This window comes from Mauremys reevesii, linkage group 24 (genome assembly GCF_016161935.1).
Source record: "Mauremys reevesii isolate NIE-2019 linkage group 24, ASM1616193v1, whole genome shotgun sequence".
NCBI classification, from domain to species: domain Eukaryota; kingdom Metazoa; phylum Chordata; order Testudines; family Geoemydidae; genus Mauremys; species Mauremys reevesii.
Window position 1 is genome coordinate 3,969,635 of NC_052646.1, and position 21,490 is coordinate 3,991,124.

Below are 21,490 nucleotides of genomic sequence, written 5' to 3' on the forward strand. Positions count from 1 at the left end.
AAAGAAAAAAAAAAAAACCAACCCAAAACTTTTCATTTAGAAAATGCCGAAACAGAACGTTTCTTTTTCCACTTTTGTTTGGGCCAGGAAATTCGTTGAAATTGACCCTTTCCCATGAACAGTTTCAGTTTTGATGAAATCAGCATGTTTTGGTGAAAAAAACATTTAGTCAAAAATTTCTGACGAGTTCTAGCTGCTATTGCTTGGGCTAAGGATGTCTAGCTGGGGCTGTAACTGATTCATCTCCTCTATGAATTGGCAAAGAGGGGGACCTGGAGCCTATGCTTACCAGAGGGTTTCAGTTGTGTCTGGGGGGCCCCAGTCAGGGATCAGGAACAAACAGAGTGAAAATTTTCATCCAAAACTTTTTTTCGCTGAAGAGTGCAGGTTCAGCAACACCAAAACCCTGGCGAATTCCAGAAAACCAAAACCAAAACTGAAAAGAAAAAAAGAAAAAAAAAAGTCCCCGTGTTCCATTCGGAGAGTTTCAAAATGAAACGTTTTGATTTTTTGGTTCAAAATGACTTTTTGTTTAAATTATTTAAATTTTTAAATATATTTCAATTAAAAAAAAAACATTTTAAAAAATGCTCAAAATTCAAGCAAATCATTTTGCTCCATGTCGAACAAAGTGTTTCATGTGACCCAAAACTAAGTTTTTTTTCAAACTTTTCAATTTGCCCAACATTTTGAAAAATGTCACATTCAGTTTAATTCGAACCGACTTTTTCCTTGATTTTTCTGAATTGCCAGAGAACCAAAAGATATAATTTGCCCAACTCTGATCGGGCCTCTGGTGCTAGGAGCTGTACAAACTCACAGAAAAGACACAGTCCCTTACCAGAGAGCTTCCAATCCAACACAGAGGGCAACTCTTCATTAAACCAACAAAAGTTGAGTATATTGAAAAGAATGGCCCAAACCATTGTAGTAGTGAATTAAGAACTAAATGTAATTATGACCACCAATAGGCGAGGCTTCCATGTCACACTTCATATGAAAGAGAACGCCTCTGGCCTCACGGCATTGTGGGTCAGTGCTGAATCACAGGGAAGAGCGCCCTCTGCTGGCACAGAAACACGCCCTCCTGCAGCAACGTCAGACGTCTCTCATCTACTCACCGACCTAGCCTGACCCAGCCCAGCTCCTATGGCCCAGTTCACTCAGATCGCAGGCGGAGTGAGGGAAATAAGGAGTCAGCGCTGTGCTTCTAAGGAGAAGGATTTGTCCTTATCCCTTAGGCTGCCGAAGGGCGTGACGATTCTGGGACTGTAGCCGCTGGTGGAGCGGCAGTGGTGTCCTACGCACGATGTAAGCCGTGCAACGCACTCTGTATTGGGGTAGCTGACCTGGGTTTCCAGGGTCCGGTCAATTGTGCATAGGCCCCGGGTGCAGATGCCGCGTACCCCAAGCGAAGGGGATCTTCTGCCGACGTAGGAATATCACCTCCCCGGACGACGTTAGCTTAGGACTAGCTGGAGAGAGGGATTGTTTAGAGTGGCTTTAAGGAAGCCTCACCAGGCACAAAGACAAATTTGGACTGCGGATCAAGACATGTTTCCTGTTGCTCAGCGCAGAACAGTCTCTCTAAGGGAGGTATCCATCACATGGGGGCATTTTAGGTGGGACCAGGTGTCCCGATTTTATAGGGACAGTCCCGATTTTTGGGTCTTTTTCTTATATAGGCTCCTATTAACCCCCAGCCCTGTCCCGATTTTTCACACTTGCTGTCTGGTCACTCTGGGTGGGACCAGACAAAGCACTTTGAGATTAGAATGGGGAAACGATCCTTAGACATGGTCTGTGGTAGGGTGGGACCGGATGACCTCCTGGGTCCTTTCCCTCTTTAAGAAGCTCACAGAGTTCCTGATCTCCTCACTCAGAAACTCCCATTAATCCAAAATCTTGCGATGCTCCCAGCAGAAAGCATAGGCTGACTCCGACGTGAACCAGTCTGGTCTCCACAAGCCCTGCGTCTGTTCTCGGTCTGATTAAAGCAAATGCTGCTGTGATTCTAAATACTGTATGCACGGCGCGTTCCCCTTTTTAATCCCTAACTCAAGGTCAAAGGCAGAGCACATTGATTTTAGTGGGAGTTAGGCACCAAAATCCCTTGGAGGATCTGAGCCTAAGATCACACATCAAGTCTGCAGCAGAGGATGAAACTCAGGACTCCTGGGTCCCCGCCTAGCAGCCTATAACCATGGGGCCGTCGTTCATTATTTCATGCAGCATCATGGCCCTAGACTCTAGGTGCTTCGGAGGAAGATGCAAAAGAACCCCGTGCAGTAGCTAGATTCAGGATAGGCAGCCGGCCCTGCCTAGCAGAGACGCTCTTAAGCGTTGAGGGTTTATTTTTAGTTCTATCTATTGCTAGTTTCCGGGTTTTTTAGCATTTACTATTCTACGTCTGGCTCTTCTTGTTACCCACATCAACCTCCCGAACCTCTTTGACTCCTGCTCAGTTCTTGGCCTCAATGGCGTCCTGTGGCGAGAAGCGCCTCAATCTGGTTTGAAAGCCTGGCGCATCAGTACCATGTAGGAACGATGATGCCGTGATAAGGGCCCTCGCCTATCACTTGGTAGACTTGTATTCAAGTCCCTGCTCTGCCACAGACTTCCACTGGGAGCTTGGGCATCTCACTTAGAGGGGGAACTGGGCCCTAGAGAGGCGGTCTAAGGGAGAAAACAGCACTGAAGATAAGTACATTAAAGATTAGCGAGATGCTTGGATGCTATGGGGATGGGAGACCGATAAGTACCTATTTGTATCATGGACCAAAACCTTATGGTGCTGGGTGTTGTGCAAACACAGACCAAAAATACAGTCCTGAGACAACAGACGGGGGCACGGGGGAGCGTACAAGGAAGCTGCCAAGATTTGTCAGCACGATAGGTCTCAAGTCACTTGCAGCCTAACCAAGAGAGAGAGAATCATGTCTCGTAATTTAAGCAGATAGCAATAACTTGGAGATCACAGGGGCGTCAGAGTCCCAGCTGGAGAAAAGCTACAGGACAATATGTTGAAGCTAAGTCATCTGCAGGGCAGCTCATCCAGTCAGCCTAATTGCAAGCATCTGGCCGTGCCTTGCGAAGGCAGCTAACAGAGGCCGTTCGCTTACCCAGTGTCCAGATTCTTGCTCTGCTGAATGGGTCAGAAGGGGGTGGAAGCATCCAACTGGTTTGCAAAGCCTTAATGGCTGGAACGCTCTTCGGAGGCGTTGTCTAAAGGAGGCATGTACCCTCTAAGGCCCAGTGAGCACCAGCAGATGCATTCCCAAGGCTGGGAGTGACCCACAGGAAAAACCAAGCGAGCACAGCTACAAATAAAGAAGCTAAATTAGTGAACTAAGGATGGGCTGAGGGGCGCAACTATTCAGTTCAACGCTTGCATCTGGCAGGAAGTGTGGTCTAGTGGGTAGAACAAAACTTTAGGCACCAGGACAGCTGAGCGTTGAGGTTCAAATATATTCAAGCTAAAGAACTTCCTTGTAGGTAGCAGCAATGGGAGGCAGTTTTGCCTAGTGGATAGTGGGGACATTGCTGCAGCTCCTGTCTCTCTCTCTTTCCCTCTATGTCAGTTTCATCATCCATGAAACAGGGATGAGGACAGATCTGCAAATGAAAAGCTCAGTATTGGAGCTCAGGAATGTGACTCTGGGACACTGCCGCCTGCTGATGTTCATTAGGGGGTGAAATTTTCAAAGCAAAACAAAAGATTTGGATGGCCATTTGCCACTCAAATTAAAATCGTAGCCTGCATGTTCAGAATGCTGTGACCACTAATATCAGGGGGTCACCGTGTTAGTCTGTATCCACAAAAACAACGAGGAGTCCGGTGGCACCTTAAAGACTAACAGATTTATTTGGGCATAAGCTTTCGTGGGTAAAACACCCACTTCTTCAGATGCCACACTCTAAGTAACCCTCAAAGGACACCCCGTCAATAGCCTTGGAGGAACTTGATGATAATTTTTTTATATATAATACTGATGTTTATTTTTAAGCATTTTTTTCAATTTTTAATCAATTTAAATGTTCACGGTGACTTAAGCCCCATAATTTTGTGCATTCCCCCCCCAAATTTTTATCAATTTACATTTTCACAGTTGCAGGAAATTATGGGAAGGTCAGGCAATGTGGGGGAGGGGGAGAGATCAGGCAAGAGATGTTCGGATTAAAAAAGTTAATGCTTTATAACCGTTAGAACACCAATTGTCACAGTATACAAAGGGCATATCCTGAAACCCAGCTCTAAGAAGTTCTCAAGCCACACTTTGCTTCCTTTGCCTACCTGTACATTTCAATTGTAATTGATGGAAGTATGTTTCCATGGGTTTGTGTGTGCGTCTGGCGCAATTGACGCTTATCGACATTCGCCAGTAAAAATCGCATCCTTCCAAGTCCCTTGGCAAGATCACTGTAATTCTTCCCTGTTTTATAAATGGGGAAACGGACGCACAGAATACTTTAACTAATACAAGGCGACAGAGCCTGGGAATGGCAGAGCCAAGAATGGGACTCGGATTGATTGGGGGCGAGTGCTTGGATCGTTAGCCCAGGCCGCCATCCCCTGAGGGTATTTCCCAGCCAACGTGATTCTCTATCCCCGGATGAGTCTGACTCTTAGCTCAGTCCAATCTAGCAGGAGGGGACCCACCACCAGAATTCATTCCTATTCCTGGGGAGACAGCAATCCCTTCTTGAGATGCACGTCTCCACCCCTGCCCCCTCATGGCTCCTCAAACAATCCTCCGGGTGCAAACAGAACGGGCGGTAGATCCTCTTGCTCTGAAAGAATCCACCTTCTCCCTGGAGTCCACTCCATCCCTAGTGCCCGCCAATCCAACGGCCGCCACTGAGCTCACACAATGTTTTATGTTTGGTTATAGAATTATTGAATGTCCCTCCTCACCCCCTGCCCAGCATTTACCTTCTCTACGGATCATTTGAAAGGTCAAACGGCTCCCACCACTCAGGTCTGTCCCATCGGTTCTGCGGGACAGAACCAAGTTTGTAATGGCGTCCGAGAGCGCTCGCCACGTCTGGGGAGGGGCTGCTCTACGCGGGTCTCCCAACATGACTGAGGTTCCCGCGCAGATGGAAACTTAAACACTGGTGCTGCCTCTTTACCTGCAGCGGAGCCCCCGACATGGGGGTGTCCGGTCACACCCGGCTCTCCAAGAGGATTGGGGCATTCGGTTCTTTACGATGCCACGAGGCTGGCTCGTTGCTCTGCATCTCTTGCGAGCCTTAGGCCTAGACAAAATAGGCCTCCTTCTGGTTTAAGATCTGACACAGAGCCAGAACTTTAGGGGGCATGCTCGGGTCTTGCGGGGGAGTGTGTGTGTGTGGGGGGGGGGTTGAATCCTGCCCTCTCCCAACACTTGAGAGGGAATTGGGGGGTGGCAGATCGGAGGCTTGGAGTCCACCTCGTTTTACACTGCATTCTGAGCATCCCATCTCCAAAGATTCAGCATCAGCAGGAGAGAGGCCTGAGACCCCATCGCTGGCTCCTGGAGAAGTCTGGAACAGTTGCAGCCAAACCCGATCTCTCGGGGTGCTGCTCAGCTCAGATTTGCTCCCAGTATTAATGTCACTTGGGATCCCAGGGCTCAGCTGCCCGCTTCACTCTTTGCCTGTGCTTTCAGATGACTGCATCCCAAACCCTTGTATGAACGGAGGGACCTGCAGCGAAGAAGGAGACCACATCAGCTGTATATGTCTGCCAGGCTATGGAGGAGATTCCTGTGAAACAGGTGAGTCCGGGCGCGCACCACAGAGACAGCCTGAAATGCTGCTGTGTTTTGAGGAAACGTAACAAACCCACAGCCCGCTTGGGCTGCTAATTGTGCTGCGTGTCACGGGCAATTTCAGGGCAGCAGCCGGGATAGAACCCAGATCCTTCGGCTCTAACAGCCACCTGAGCTCAAGTGGTGGAGGGGCCTATGATGCAGTTCCGATTCTGTCCAGGAGAGGGCAGTGGCACGCACACACCAGTTTAATAAAAAGTCGTCCCTGGTCTTCAGACCAACCATGCTGGTTTTTAGTTTCAAGGGAGTTCAGTGGCAGAACTGGTGGATGCTAACTCTGCAGTGCATAAAACATAGCCGTTGTATAGCCCCGGAGCTGCAGGGACCCCATGCTAGCAGTGAGAGAGGACCTCAGGTCTACCTGACCCCATCTGTCCATGGCCTCTCTACTAAGATAGCCAAGAAGGGGGCAAATTTAATGCCAACCAAGAAGGTGCTTTTGTTATGTGGACGCCTCTTCATCTGGATCATGACCCAACAATTCAATTCACGTGGGCCTCCACCCGTCTTGTGGGGCTTCAACTCAAAGATCTAAAGATGCCTGGCTGCATACAGCCCCCTAAGCCCTCCTGCCGACTACAGGGCTTCACTGCTGAATAACACAGCTAGAGAATAATCAGGATAAAAAGTGTCCTGAGCTCACGCCCTGGGACAAATGACTAGCGCTGTGGGATGGACAGAAGTTCCGTTTCGCCAACGATTCCAAGATTTTGAAATGCAGCTTTGTTCTGAATTGGAGCAAAACCTGAACATTTCAAAAGTCTCCACAACAAAAAAGTCCAGCATAATTTTCTTTTGGGTCCACTGAAATGTTTCGCTTTGATTTTGAGTAAATTTTGTATTTTTATATATATATATATATATACACACACACACACACACACACACACACACACACACACAATAATTTTAAAAAATTTAAAAGGAAAAATTGAAACATTTTGTTACACAAATGTCGAAATGGGATGTTCTGACAATGTCAGAACTTTTTCCCTCCAGTTTTCTTCCTAAACAAAATTCCAGTAAAACAGACCCAGTCTTGCAAAGTGTTGGCCTTGTGACGGAACCGCACAGTTCAGTGATACTGAAACCGCAGCGCTTCAGGACCCAAGTTAGTGATCAACATTACCCAAAAGAGCCCCAGTCGTGTGAATTCATTGTTTCATGTACAGATTTTATACACCTATAAAATATTCTCACAGCAAAAGACTGATCAAGTATTATTTTACCAACTACAATTGGTTAATAACGGTAAAAGCATCCTGATTGGTTAATAATTAAATCACACAATGTTTTACTATCACGGGCTGCAATGAGCCACAGGAGACCACTTGCGGCTCGAGCGTTAATCTGAGTATCACTGACATCGTCCAATGGACTATGGACCCATCAGAGTTTCTCCAGTGAACTCTATATTGGACCCGCATTTCTCAAAGAGACACATAACCACAATCCTAGTGACAAACAAAGTGGAGCAACTTGTTAAAAGAATGTTAAGGTGTCTATGCCACGGGGCAAAACATACCCAGAAATGACACGATGGAATAAGCTATTCGAATAATTAAGCCTCACCAGACCAGTTAAAGGCTAAAGAAAAATCCAATAAATAAATCATGAAAGACCCAAGGTTGGAGGGAAGCAAGAAGGAAAGACAGTGAACGAGTAAGCGCTATAACGCCCGCATCGCCATTGCTTTCTACCTTGGGCGGTCATTTAAACCAGTGCAATGTGAGTGCAAAACATTCTGATCTGGTGTAAATGACTGAGCTAGGTGCAAAGCAATGGAGAATCAGGCCTATAAAATGCTATAGAAAATTGGGCTGCTAGGGGAATTGTTCTGTTCAGAGACGACTCTGGAATTCATGCGCATTTACATTAACATCCCTTTGCCCTGTTCTGGCAGAGAAGTACAGTTGTGCTCACTTTAAATCCTCTTTACGCTGCCCCAGCAGGGTAAAGGACGCATAGTGAAACTGAGAGAACCAGGTCTTTGGACTCGAGGGGAGCTGTAAAATAGCCATTGATGGAGATGGATGATCCACCATACCCTCCTGGGTGTATGTCTGGAGGATCCAGAGTCACACCAGGTGCGAATCTGACTCTAACCAAAATATCGGGCCAGATCCTCAACTGTATAAACTGGCACCATTGACTTCATCCAGTTTACATCAGCTGAGCATTTGGCCCAGGATCCATAATGTGGTGACCAGATAGCAAGGGTGAAAAATCAGGATTGGGGTGGGGGATAATTGGCACCTATATAAGACAAAGCCCCAAATATCAGGACTGTCCCTATAAAATTGGGACATCTGGTCACCCTATGCAAAGCCCATCTCAACCAAAGCATGTTACGGGATGAGGATTTGTGCAGAACACGGTTCTCTCTTGATGTTTCTTTTGAAATGAGCATCTGACAGTTGCTGGGAGTAGTTGATCTGTCTCTGGACGGACACGCTTGTTTCTCTCGCTTCTCCAGGCATCTCGTCTCTTTCTCCTCTCACTGGCTCTCTTGTTTGTCCTCTTTCCTCCCTCCAGATCTGGAGAAGTGCAGGCCAGGCTGGAACAGCTTCCAGGGGTCCTGCTATAAACATTTCGCCATCCGAAGGAGCTGGGAGGATGCAGAAACTCAGTGCCGGCGTTATGGTGGTCACTTGGCCAACATCATGACCCCCGAAGAGCAGAACTTCATCAACAGTAAGCAGCATTGCCTTCAAATATCGGGAGCAAGGCCTCCCTAGGATCATGAGCTGGGGGCTTCAAAATCATGAGAGTTAAAAAAAAAACAAAAAACATTTGAGCTTTTTATTTGCCTTCAGGTTCCAGAGGCTAAGGAACATGCCTACACTGCATTGCAAATGGTTGTCTCTAGCTATGTGCAGACAGCAGCACATGTTTGTAAGTTTGTTCCTAGGTAGTTTCTGTAGCTTTGGGTCCAGGAACTAGAATTCCCAGGATGCACTGCAGAGAGTGTGAGGGCATTGGGGAAGGGGGGAGAGAGAGAGAGAGAAAGGAAGAGCAGGAGAAATGAGAATAAGAGCTGCGTGAAGGAGCGAGGGGAATAAACCTTACCCTTGTGGTTATCCAGCTTCCCGAGTCTTCCTCACAGCGGTTGAGGTACAAAAATTGGTGACGAGCCCTAAAAAAACCCAGTGAAACCGAAATCTGTTTTAGGGTTAACCAAGTACCTCATAATCCTGCTGCTGCTACCTGCTGTTGCTGCTCCCAGGGAAACTCCAGCCTAAAAGCCTGCTGCTGCCGGCAACTGCAGCTTGCCGAGAAGAGAAATTTGAAGGAGCAGTATCTATTTTTCAAAGTGTTCCTTTTCCCCAGCTGGCACGTTCCCCTGCAGTTCTGAGTACCCAGCTGCAGTGCGAACAGAGTTTTACAGGGCCAGTCAGCAATTCTGTGACCAGAAAATCTTCCCGGCTGATTGTTCTCTACCTTTCTTGCTGACGCCTCCAACTTGCTTCCACACTTATTACCATGACGCATGTCCTGCTTCCACTGTTCTTCATGCCTCCCCAAGGAGATCTGCCACTCCCATGGGAACAGTGGAGGTCTTTCTTCAGCAATCTTCAAACATCTTCCTCCTCGTCCTGACATACTGCAAAATGTGACTCTCTCAGCCCTGGAAGATCATTTTAATCCTTTACTCAATGTTATTGCTGGATGCTTCAAGTTCTGTTCCCGTGTATAGATGCCTCCTGAGCCCATCGACCACTACATGGCTGCCTTACATGAGTTGAGTGCAACCTGTGTATTTGCCATTTTCACAGATGAAATGATCAGGGATCAAATTGTCATGAAGACAGACAGTTACAAGACTGTCTGAAACTATGCTAAGTAGACATCATTGAACCGGTTGACTCATCTGAATGGGTTTCTCCTGTCATTCTTGCAAGGAGGCCTAAAGGTGCCCTCTGCATGTGTGGATTTGAGAGCTCTACATTCCAACATAGTGGTGGATTGTCACCCTCTAACCAACACCAGTGAAAAGTTGCTCACCTTGAAGGAAGCAAGAATTCTTATCACCCTTGATTTATTCTCAGTGTACCACCAGATAGCCTTAATGGAAGTATCCCACATGTACACAGCTTTCATCACTCCAGAAGGCTTGTTCCTAGTCAAACGGATGCCATTTGGGTTAGCCTCTGCAGCATCTGTATTCCAGAGAATGATGCATGTGATCTTTAGAGAGATAATGGCGTCCTTTCAAGAGGCCAGTCTGGTGTACGGCAAAGATGATTCTGAACTTGATGTCATCCTAACAAGGGTTCTAGAAAAACTCCAACAACATGGACTTACTCTCAGGGGAAAAAAAAGGCAATTCTGTACTGACTCCGTGACATATAGGTCAGATTAGCTCTTGGAACGGCATACAAGCAAAACCAGACCAAGTGAAAGCCATTTGTGAAGCACCAGCGCTGGACAATAAAGTCAAACTTTGATCCTTCTTGGGCAGGGGTTCTCAAACTGGGGGCCCCCACAGGGGGTTGTGAGGTTATTACCTGGGGGATCGTGAGCTGTCAGCCTCCATCCCAAACCCCGCTTTTCCTCCAGCATTAGTAATGGCGTTAAATATGTAAAAAAGTGTTTTTTATTGATAAGGAGGGGGTCACACTCAGAGGCTTGCTATGTTAAAGGGGTCGTCAGTACAAAAGTTTGAGAAACACTGTACTTGGGACTGTGCGAATACTATTCAACGTTTGTATAGCAGTTTGCTCTGAAAGTCGTTCCTTTGTGTCATCTCCTAAAAAAAAACGTGGGGCTTGAATGGGATGAAGTGCGCAAGAACAGCTTTAACAACATAAAACATGCAATTTCCACCAGCCTGATTCTTAGCTCTTTTGTGTCTGCGATGCAAATGATTGTCACCACAGATGCGTGCGAGTATGGTCTTGGTGCTGTCTTGACAGCTAAAAAATGGACGAGAAGTCACTATTGCATGTGCCTCCAGAGCCCTGAGAGCTCCAGAAAAAACTGATCATGTCCTCGAGAAAGGTCTGGCATGTTTCTTGGCAGTAAGACACTTCAGAACCTACCTGTGGGTAGATTTATCTTGAGATCGGAGCACAAGCCTCTTTCGATTCTATTCACCACGCCAGCTTCTGGTCGACCAACTCTGGTCAAGCATTTGAGCGCTGTGAAGGAGTGAGGGAATAAAACTTACCTTTGCTGTTCTCTAGCTTCCCAAGTCTTCCTCACAGGGGCTCAGGTACAAAATAAACCGACGTCCGTGGGACCCGGGTTTGTACACTCGGGTTTCCAAGACCGTGCTTGGGCGTCCTCACTGCACTGTAGATCTGGGTGTACAAGTGCTGGCCCTGGGTCTCACAGCTGGGCTGATGCGTCCACACTGCACTACACTGACCTTCTGACTCAGATCTGTGGCTTGAGCTGCATCCACACTGATAGGCCTTGGCCCTAAGACACAGTGGGACTCAGGCTCTGACCCACCCCCTAGCAGGATCCTAGGACTCGGGCCCCGAGTGTTCGCTGACCTGAGTCAACTGATTTGTGTGTGGACAGAAGGGGCTGGGTTCAAACCTGAGCCAGAGCCCAGCCTTGGCGTGCAGTGTAGACAGGCCCTACACATTTTTGAGCTTTTCCCTGCAACCACGATGGTTAGAAACTTACTTCTGTTTTTCAGTGAAAGCTGAGGGCTTGCCTAGGTGAACAAGTTAATTCATGATAAAATGGGGTATCAATCTACACCGTGCTTGCCTGCCGCGCACCATGTCTGTCTGGATCCTGCTGCCGTGCACTGAAAATTCCCTAGCGCACTTTAATCTACTCCTGTTTCAAAGCAGGGAACTCCCTCTGCGGCCTGTGAACGCTTCTTCCCTCCCCAGGGCAGCATTCCCTGCTTTTTGTTGCAGCCGGGAGTGCAGCTCCCTTGCCTTCCTCCCCTGATGCATTTGCTAAGCCAGGGTGATGGCAGCAACAACCTGCAGATTAGAGAGTGCTGCTGCGTGTGTATGTGCAGCACGTGTGTGCACGTGTCTGAGGTGCGCACGAACATGCACATGTGTGTATGCACGTGTGTGAAAGAGGCTTGTCTCACTGAAAGTGGTGAAAGCCACAGAGGTAAATGATCATGGAAAACTCAGGGCTAGCTAGATAGGATGTATGGGGATAGACGGATAGGTAGAAACGAAGGTTTAAAGAAAAGCAATGAGCAATCATGAAAAACCCAGGGAGGGAAAGAAAGACGTACAGTGGGACACGATGAGAAAGGGACAGAGGATCAGAGAGAAAGCGGATGCTGTAGTGGAGCAAAGAAGCAGTCCAGGGCCGGAGGAAGGGAAGGAGTGAGACAGGGTAGGGGGAAGGGGCTTACATGCCCAAGGCTGCCGCCCTACCTGGCAGGGCTGTCGCTTGCAGTGTGAGCAGTGGCCCTGCCCAGAGAAGCTGGGGAGCAGCTGCAGCTTGGAGTGCGGGGTGAGAGGATGGGGAAATGGATGGACTCTGCTGCCCTCTCCTGGAAGGACCCAAGCATGAGCCCCGTTTAAACGAAATACCTTGAGCTCGACTCTGGGCCGCCCTGCACTTTGTGCATTTACCTCAGTGCACAGGGGTTACCCGACGCTACCAAATCACAGCGACCGCCTCGGACCCTAGAGCTGGTCGCAGTTGCTTGGGAGTTTTCCTGTTTCGTCTAAATCCCACGGGAAGTCAGCCAGCCTCCCACACGGGTCCCAGGCTAAATATCTAACCAGCCGTCTTGGCAGGGACGTCAGGTCTCCTGCATCAGGGAGCAGCCCCTGAAGGATGAGAGTCAGGGGCCCTGTGTCCACGTAGCTCCCTCATTACCCACGGTGGGATTCTTGCCCCTTCCGCTGATGTGAGCCAGGATACTGACCCAGATGGGCCATGGTTCTGATCCAGTCTGGGGATTCCTGCTGGTTTACTTTGCCCTGCACTAACCGCAAACCCCCTTTGGATTCCAGATCAGTACAAGGAATATCAGTGGATTGGCCTGAATGATCGAACCATCGAAGGAGATTTTCAGTGGTCTGATGGGAGCCCCGTGGTAAGTCACAAGGGGTCCGTGTGCTACTCTTCAGTGCAAAGGCCCCTGTACGTCAGCATGAGAACTCAGTTAACTAGGCACAGAGACTGGCTTAGCATGGCCATTTCAAATCAGACACAGTAAAGAGGAGGAAAAGACCCTCTCAATGGCCCTTTGTTCTTCACAATCACTCGGAAAATATTCTGCAGCTGTGAGGATGAATCAGACACTTAAATCATACTTTGCATTGAGAGTCTGCTGGGTACGTGGTCTCGCTACCCTGGAAGGCAGGCTGTAAACTCGTGCCAAACCACCTTGAGCTTGGACAAGCGAAGCCAGATTTGGCTGAGAGGCCGCTGATGAAAAGCGAAGCGCTGGTTTCAGTGATTCAGCCATAGGCATTTTCCTTCTCTGAGTCAGTGCTGGGCTACTGCCGAGGCATTGGGCTGCTTCAGGGATCTTTGCAGGAAAGACCCCTCCCTCCGCCCCGTTGTTGTTAAGGGCCAGGGCCCAGGATATGAATAGGCACTTTGGCATCGCTGCGTTCAGCAGTGCAGCGCTTCACTGAGTCAGGAACCGACACCTTATGAGCCTTAATCCCACTGACTGTCAAAGGATCCAGGCCTGGACGGTCAAGTGCTCAGCACCCACACTTGGGATCAGATTCAACCTTGGGGGCTGGGGGGGAGAGGAGAGAGAGAGAGAGAGAGAGAGTGTGTGTGTGTGTGTTTAGAGATTACTCAGTGCTCTCAATGGGAGCTAAGACCGGCTGAAAGCCTGCTTTCAATTACAGGTGCTGAAACCTTGCAAGAATTCTTGGCCGTAAGCCCTCATGGTATTTTTTCCAAAGCAGAGGGAGGGGGGAGCTAATTCACATTAAATTCCCTTTTGCTGCACCTCTTTCAGTTCGCTGGGCAGTTTCCGGGGGGGGGAAATGTAGTATTCTTCCCTTTCTGTTGCTGTGGGCAGTTAAACCCACCACCCCAGAGGTGACGGCATCTAAAGGAAGGGTGTAGAGACTTTTAGGGTTACTGTCTGACATCCTGAAGGTTTTCCATGGTAACCTTGGGTTGGCCGTTATCCCTTCCAGAGCAGGCCTGCAGGTTATCAATCTTTAGAATTGCTCCTCATGCTACGCCTAGCTAAACCCAACCCAGCGAGCGTGATGGACTTTGGCACAGTGGCTTCTCCCTCCCTGGGGGTCTTGAGTTAAAGACTCGCTGCCTCTTGCTAAACGACACCATTGAGCTCGGTGACAAGTTATGCATCCAACACAAGATGAAATTCTCTGGCCTGTGCAACGTAGGAGGTGAGACTTGAGCACAATGGACACTTCTGGCCTTAAAAATAAATCGATCTATGAATCTCCCCAGGCTCGGTCCAGTCTCCTACATCTAATGGCAGCCAGGTGACTCTTTTGTGTTGGAGCCCTGTGTGCAGTGTATTCCCCGCGGTGGAGTTCACTCATGCTCCTTTTCTTGGCAGCTCTATGAGAACTGGTACCACGGGCAGCCTGACAGCTACTTCCTGTCTGGAGAAGACTGCGTGGTCATAGCGTGGCATAACGGGGGCCAGTGGAGCGACGTGCCTTGCAACTACCACCTATCCTACACCTGTAAAATGGGCCTAGGTAAGCCTCGGTTGTACCACTTCTTGCACTGGCGCCGGCTTCTGCTCTGAGACCTAGACATTAGCATGGGGGCGGGGGGAAGACAGTTGCCATTGAAAAGGTTTTTTCCAATGGAAAATGGGCCTCGTGTCCAAAACAGACATTGGAATTGTTCACTTTGGACAAAACTTTTGAAGTTTTCATCAAAAAACCCTAAATTGACGTTTCGTTGGTTTTTGGTAAATTAAAACCAAAACCACCAAGCATTTTGGCCAGTCAGGCAATCGATTTGATTTTGCCAATCATTTTTGCCCAAACGGCAGGAGGGTTTTGGTTTTCGGTTGCCGAAAACTCAGCATTTTTCAAAAAACGTTTGTTGCTGAAAACGAACATTTTCAGGTTTGGGTTTTTCAGCGTGGCGGGGGAGGGGAAACCCCAAATGGTGTAAAAACATTTTGACAAAAACAAAACAAAAAAAGTTTTCAATTAACTTTTACACAAAACATCCCCAACTGCCTCTCCTAGACATGCCTGCAGCACTATACAAAAGCAACACGAACCAGCTTCTAATTCACTTGCCTGATTCTCCGTTGCACTGCACTTTCTTCTGTAGGTATTTCCACCCATACAACGTGTTACGAGTCAGCCTGGGAGCTTTTTACACCCATTTGGCACTGGGGTTGATAACGGCACAAGGTGCAGGGGAGCAGAGAATCAAGCCGGTCTCTTTGGGGTGGGGACCGGCTTTTCGTTCTGTTTGTGCAGCCAGGAGGTCCCGGGCCATGGCCGGAGCTGCTAGGCTCTACCACAACATAAGTCATTAAGAATAATAATAATAATAAACATAAGCTGGTCCTCTAAATAAATACTAATAAATAATAGATGTATAAACTGACCATGAATGAATTTAGGCTGGAAACCAGAAGCTTCCTAACCATCTGAGGTGACAGATTCAGCGTCCCAAGAGAGCAGTAGTGGGGGCAGACAAGCTAACTAGTTGGAAGACGGCACTCCATCGGTTTATGAATGGGATGACATGCCTGTGATAGCAGGGATTGGACTTGCTGAACCTGCAGGGGGTCCCTTCCTATCTGCTCAGGCTGCGTACAAAGCAAGTTGGCCATAGGGTTTCCCTTTCCATTTTTTTTGCCCCTTTGAAGGTACAATGACACTCCCACGCACAGGTCTGAAATATGGACCTTCCACAGCCCTATATGCCCCTTGAGCGACTGCTAGCAGGCAGCAGTAGTGGGCCGTTATCCTCTATGTGGACTGACCATGAGAAGAAAGCACGAGACTCATTTTCCCAAGTATATCACCAAGAGAACTGGGTGGAAATGATGCAAACCCTAAATTAGATTGAAAGATAGAAGGGGATAAGAAAAAATTGCCAAAAATTTAGACTAAAATCCTGCCCACCCCCCACTTTTTTTTGGTAGAAATGAGAAATGTTGGTGAAAAGTTTCAGTGAAATTTTGAATTTTGAAAGGTTCCTCCCCCCACCTCTGTCATCTCTGGGTTCCCTGAGGCAATGGAGGGGGGAATCGACTTGCAGAGGGGCTACTTATCAGGAAGGTGGGGGGGTCATCTTGCTATGATGTACTTGTGAGGATGACATCACGTCTACCATGGCCAAGACAGTGTCACATCCTGCATGACCTTTAACCCTTTGTCTCCCTTTCCCTCATCCCCCAGTGTCTTGCGCCTCCCCGCCCGAGATAACAAACGCCCACCGGTTTGGCAAACCAAAGCAGCGCTATGAGATCAATGCCACTGTCCTGTACCGATGCCTGGATGGCTTCACCCAACGCCACTCGCCCGTGGTTCGGTGCCAGGAGGACGGCCGGTGGGAGCAGCCGCAGCTCAGCTGCATTCCGAGTGAGTGCTTGGCAAACGCAGGGCTGAATCCCTAGCCGCATCGCGCCTTTGATTTCAATGAAATGATGCTTAGTCACACCAGCAGGGGATCTGTGCCCGTTTACACAAGTTCAGGATGTGGTCCCTAGTTTCTCAGCTGGCTAAAGAGCAGCCCAGGTGACAGTTCTGTGGAGGCTAGAACACGGGCTCCTTTCGCCAGCGCTGGCAGAGGGTGGGTTTTTGCATTGCTTGTGCCCCCAAAGGTCAGGTGATTTCAATGGGCGCACAAGCAATGCAGAATCAGGCTAGCTGTTTCCAGATGGGCATGGTGAGACTCTAAGAAAGGTCATTAGATGCCATGTTCTACAGCGGGACGTCATTGCCTGCAGGATCAGGAAGGGATTTGCCCCCCACGTGTCACTCAAAGTCAATTAGATGCATTGTGGAAGCTTCCCACCGACTGATGAAACAGCAGCTATTGTCCTGGGCTGGAGCCTGGACACAGAACTGGGTGGACCAATGTTCTGATCTGCTTTGGGAGGAGGTGGGACGCTGAGCTTGCGTGGTCTGCTACAGGATGGCCATTGGTGGCGTATTGGGCTAAACGGATCAGTTGTCTGATCCCCTATGGCAATGGGTGAGCTAACCCAAACCAAGCAAAGATGCCGTGTCTTGAGCCCCGTGTGTGTATTTTGCTGAATGGGGAGCAGGAAGTGATGTATACGTGGGAGGGCTAGTGCAAAGATTTGGGTGATCTGCTTGAGCATGCCTGGCAACTTGTGAGAGCTGGAGCAAAACATGCATAGCAAATAATTGATCCCATCCATGTGTCGTCGAAAATCCTAGCTCATGACAGATAGCCTGAGGAAATGCACATGTGAGCTTGGTGTGGGATAACTCTGAGCCTTAACGAGCTGCTGGACAAGCAACTCATGAACTCCCAGTGCGATGGGTTGGCTAGAAGGGCAACGCCATCCTTGGATGTGTAAAGGGGACGCGTGAGTAGGAGCAGGGGGGTGTATACAGTATTGGTGAGACCAATCCTGGAATACTGCGCCCAGTTCTGTACCACGATTTTAAAAAAAGTTGAAAAATTAGAAAGGATGCAGAGAAGAGCCACAATATTCATCTGAGGGCTGGAAAAGATGTCTTATGGTGGGCGATTTAAAGAGCTCAGTCTGTTTAGTTGGCAAAAAGACCAAGAGGTGACTTGATTCCAATATCTAAATACCTTATCCCATGTAAAAACACCAGCTACGGAAGGGGTCTGTAATCTGGTGGGGAAAGGCAGGACAAGAACCAATGGCTGGAAGATGAAGCCAGAAAAATTCAAATTAGAAACAAGGTGCATATTTTTAACAGTGAGGGGGCTGACCGCTGGCATAAACTACCAAGGGAAGTGGTGGAATCTCTAGCTCAGAGGGGCTCAACCTATTTACCATTGTGGGCCGCATCCAATACTACCTGTATGGCCTGGAGGATGTCACATGGGCTGCGGCTTTGTGCTGATTGGGCTGCAAGCGGCCCATGGGCCACAGGTTGAGAACCACTTCTCTAGCTCCTGATGTCTTCGCATCCAGACTGGCTGCCTTTCTGGAAGATGCTTGAGTCAAACCCAAGTTATTGGGTTCAGTATCGGGGTAACTGGGTGAAATTTTCTGGGTTGTGTTATACAGGAGGGCAGACTGGATGATCTAACGGTTCCTTTTGGCTTTAAAATCTATGAATCCAACCGTGCTGGCATCTGACTGATGTTTTTGCTCCTTGTATATTTCTCTCTGAAAAGTTGGACCAAACCCTTGATGACTGAGGATGGACCCAAGATGGAAGACATCCCTTCCCAGAGCACTGAGACTAGTTCTGAATGGAAACGGAGCTGGGAATATTCTTTTGTAAAACAGTCTGAAAACCAGCAGGAAAAGCAATGATGCCTTCCTCCCCATCATGTTTTTTTTATGTATGTATAAAGAAATTCTAATGACTAAATATTCCCTTTAAAAAAAAAATTGAGAGCAACATAAAATGTAACTTTTCACTTTGTGGAAGGAGTATTTTGTCTCAGGTTCCTGCCACAAAACCCCACAGCCCATTTCATGGGGAAAAAAAAAATCTGTATCTGGGAGGAGTGACGTGACGTCTCTCCAAAATGCACCCCTTTGTATTTTCCCCACCTTGGAAAAGACGTTCCCTGGTTTCACCCAGCTCTGGGGGTTTGAACTAGGGATGGGCCCCACGTTGGGCTCCAGAATCAGATCTGACCTGGGATATGCCTGGAGTTTGAGCAGGTTTGCAATTTGGGTTTCAGCGCCATATGCCGTTGTACTCACCGCTGTAGGGTGTGGGGCCTTGCATGGATCCTCCTCTCCAGTGCCCCTTGGTGTCGGAACATGGGTGTTTCAGGGGTGGTCTTCTCCAGCATCCCTCTTGACCACTCCTTTGCCTTTGCGATGGCCTGTCTCTGGCTGCGTCTTCCGCGGCCCAGCCCTCTGGTCAGGTCCCCTCTTTCCAGCTCCGCCCCCTTCCGGGGTAACAAAAGCCCCAGTACAGAATCCACCCCTATAAGCAAAGATCCTTCTACCCCTCACCTGCTAGGCTGGGGTTCCCTGCTCTCCACCCGTGGTCCCAGGCCCTGCAGAGTTCCTCCACTGTTCCTTTGGCTCAGCACGGCTCCTCTGTCCTCGGTCTCCCCCACACGGGGTTCTGGTTTGGCTAGTCGGGAGAAGAGAAGACTGAAGGGGGATATGAGAACGGTCTTCAAGTACATAAGAGGTTGTTATAAAGAGCAGGGTGATAAATTGTCCTTAACCACCGAGAAGAAGCAATGGGCTTCAACTGCAGCACGGGAGGTTTAGGCTGGACGTTAGGAAAAACTTCCCGTCAGGGTGGTTAAGCACTGGGATAAATTGCCTAGGGAGGTGGTGGAATCTCCATCATTGGGGATTTTTAAGAGCAGGTTGGACAAACGCCTGTCAGGGGTCGTCTAGATAATACTTAGCCCTGCCTCAGCGCAGGGGACTGGACTAGAGACCTCCCGAGGTCCCTTCCAGCCCAACAGTTCTATGGTTCTTTGACTCCAGGAGCTGGAGCTTTAAGAAAAATCAGAGCAATTCTCATGAGACTCCTGATAAAATTGCCTGAGCTTGGCAATGCTTCCCAGGCTTGGGGCAGGCTCAGAGCGGGGGCGTGAGGAGGGCAGGGCCGGGCCTCTCATATTCTTTTCAGCCTCCAGTCTCAGGGCTTCCATTCTGCTTCCCTATGTCCCCTGGGAAGCGCAGTGCAGCCAGAGGCGGCTTACAGTTCTGTGGGGCCCTGGGCCAGAGCAAGTGGGGCCCCCACCCCATCCTCCTGCCGGGGAAATGGGGTTGGAGCAGAGAGCCGTGCCCTGCTCCGCCCACTGGGCGCTCCTGCTGGGTTAGGGTTAGGGTTAGGCCACTGGACACAGGCCCCGTTGGCCCAGTGGCTAATCCGCCCAGCCACATCCCAATCTGCCTCCCTACGTGGGAACAGGATGGGTGCAAGGCGCAGGAAGGGCGCCTTTTCCACCGCAGCTTTAGCTTAACTGAGGCCTGGCTGTCAAGGGTTTCACCTTCACTTCCTCTTTGCTGGGGACAGAGGAGCAGGACCCTGCCTCTGAAAGGGGTGGTAACGCCAGTACCCCAACCGTAGCAGCAGAAAACCTTTCATAGAGCTCAAGAGAGCAGATGCCGCCAGGGCAACACACGCCGCTCAACGGGGATTATTTTTCCCACGCCGCCTCTTACGTTGCGGTTGATGTGAAACCAAATGACCCAACGGAGGAGACTGCTGCACTTTCCATTGCAGGCCCCATGCCAGCACCCCTGCTATAGCACACGATGCCTTTTCGTATTCTTAGCCCTCCTTTGCACCGCGGTAGCGGCTCACACAGGCGCTGACTTTTGGTTTAGCCGGAGGGTGCTCCTCTCTGCCCCCTCCCACCCATGGGGAAGAGGCTGAGTGGGGGGTGGGGCCTTGGGGCAGAGCGGGGGCAGGGTCTGGGGGGGGAAGAGGCCAACTATGGGCAGGGCCTTGGGGCACAGCAGTGGGCGGAGCCTCAGCGGAAGAGATTCAGTGAGGGTGGGGCCTCGGGGCAGAGCACAGGTGGAACGGGGCCGCCGTCCGGGTGCCAGGACCCACAAAGGATTAATCTGGCCCTGCGGGTGCTGAACACCCCCTAATTTTTTTCAGTGGGTGTTTGAGCCCAGGAATATCCGGAATTTGAGCCCTGGTGCACACAAAGGACAGAGCCATGGCCTCCGTTTCCCCTCACCCTGTGTGATCACAATCACTCCCGGCCTCAGTTTCCCCACCTGCAAAATGGGGCTAACCGTCCATCCTCTGTGCGCCTTGTCTGTGGATGCGAAACGGCTCAGCGCAGCAGCGTGTGCCGGTGCAACGGGGCCCTGATCTCACTTGGTGCCACCTGCTGCTCCGGTCCGACACTTACGAAAAGATTCTGAGGCCGGGTCTACACTGCAAACGTAAACCGGTGTAACCGTGTCTCTCCGGGGTGTGAAAAATCCACACCCCCGAGCGGCGTAGTTACATTGATCTAACCCGCGGCGTACAGAGCGCTATGAAGCTCTCCCGTAAACGGAGCTGCCGCCTCTCGGGGAGGTGGATTAACTACGCCGACAGGAGCAGGTCTTCACTAAAGCGCTACAGTGGGCAGCTCTGCACATGAAGACAAGCCCTTGGGGGCGTTCGTGGCTGGGACTGGCTGGCGCTAAGGGCTATGCTAGAACCTTTCAGCTGTAGGCTGCCGGCGAAGGATCAAGCCATCCCTGACTGAACTCTGGGCAAGTCTTAGTCCGGACAACCCCTCGCACTGCAGGGTAATTTCTCCTAAAAACGTAACAAGGCCTCAGATTGAGGGCGTAAGCTGGATATCACAAGGGATCTGCCACCCACAGCATGGGAGAGTCCGTCCTCTTGCTAGTGTTAGTCCACATACAGTCGGTGAGTCTGCTCCAGCTCGGGGGGCACAGTGCTTCTGTTGACACATTAGCAGCTTATGGCTTCTAGCTCTGAAAGTCCTTGGCTCGAGGGCTGGAGGGCTCGAGGGCTGAATTGTGTCAGCCTGTGGCTAATACGCAGGGGAAAAAACCCACCCCAAAGGTGCTATTTTTCAGGTGGGTTTACCATCATTTTTATTAAATTTACATGGATAAACTCAATTAG

The 21,490-nt window shown here is 49.5% G+C and overlaps 1 protein-coding gene across 2 annotated transcripts in view; it reads left to right on the forward strand.

Moving 5' to 3' along the window:
• BCAN (brevican) overlaps window positions 1–18,326 on the forward strand; it is a 54,660-nt gene extending 36,334 nt beyond the window's left edge. For both annotated transcript variants that reach the window (XM_039512090.1, XM_039512091.1), the window contains exons 9-14: window positions 5,652–5,759; window positions 8,349–8,507; window positions 12,764–12,846; window positions 14,311–14,455; window positions 16,130–16,312; window positions 18,078–18,326. In XM_039512090.1, the coding sequence (XP_039368024.1) occupies window positions 5,652–5,759; window positions 8,349–8,507; window positions 12,764–12,846; window positions 14,311–14,455; window positions 16,130–16,312; window positions 18,078–18,094 (695 nt within the window). In that variant the 3' untranslated portion in view covers window positions 18,095–18,326. The remainder of the gene's footprint in view (window positions 1–5,651; window positions 5,760–8,348; window positions 8,508–12,763; window positions 12,847–14,310; window positions 14,456–16,129; window positions 16,313–18,077) is intronic.
• Window positions 18,327–21,490: the final 3,164 nt, after the last annotated feature.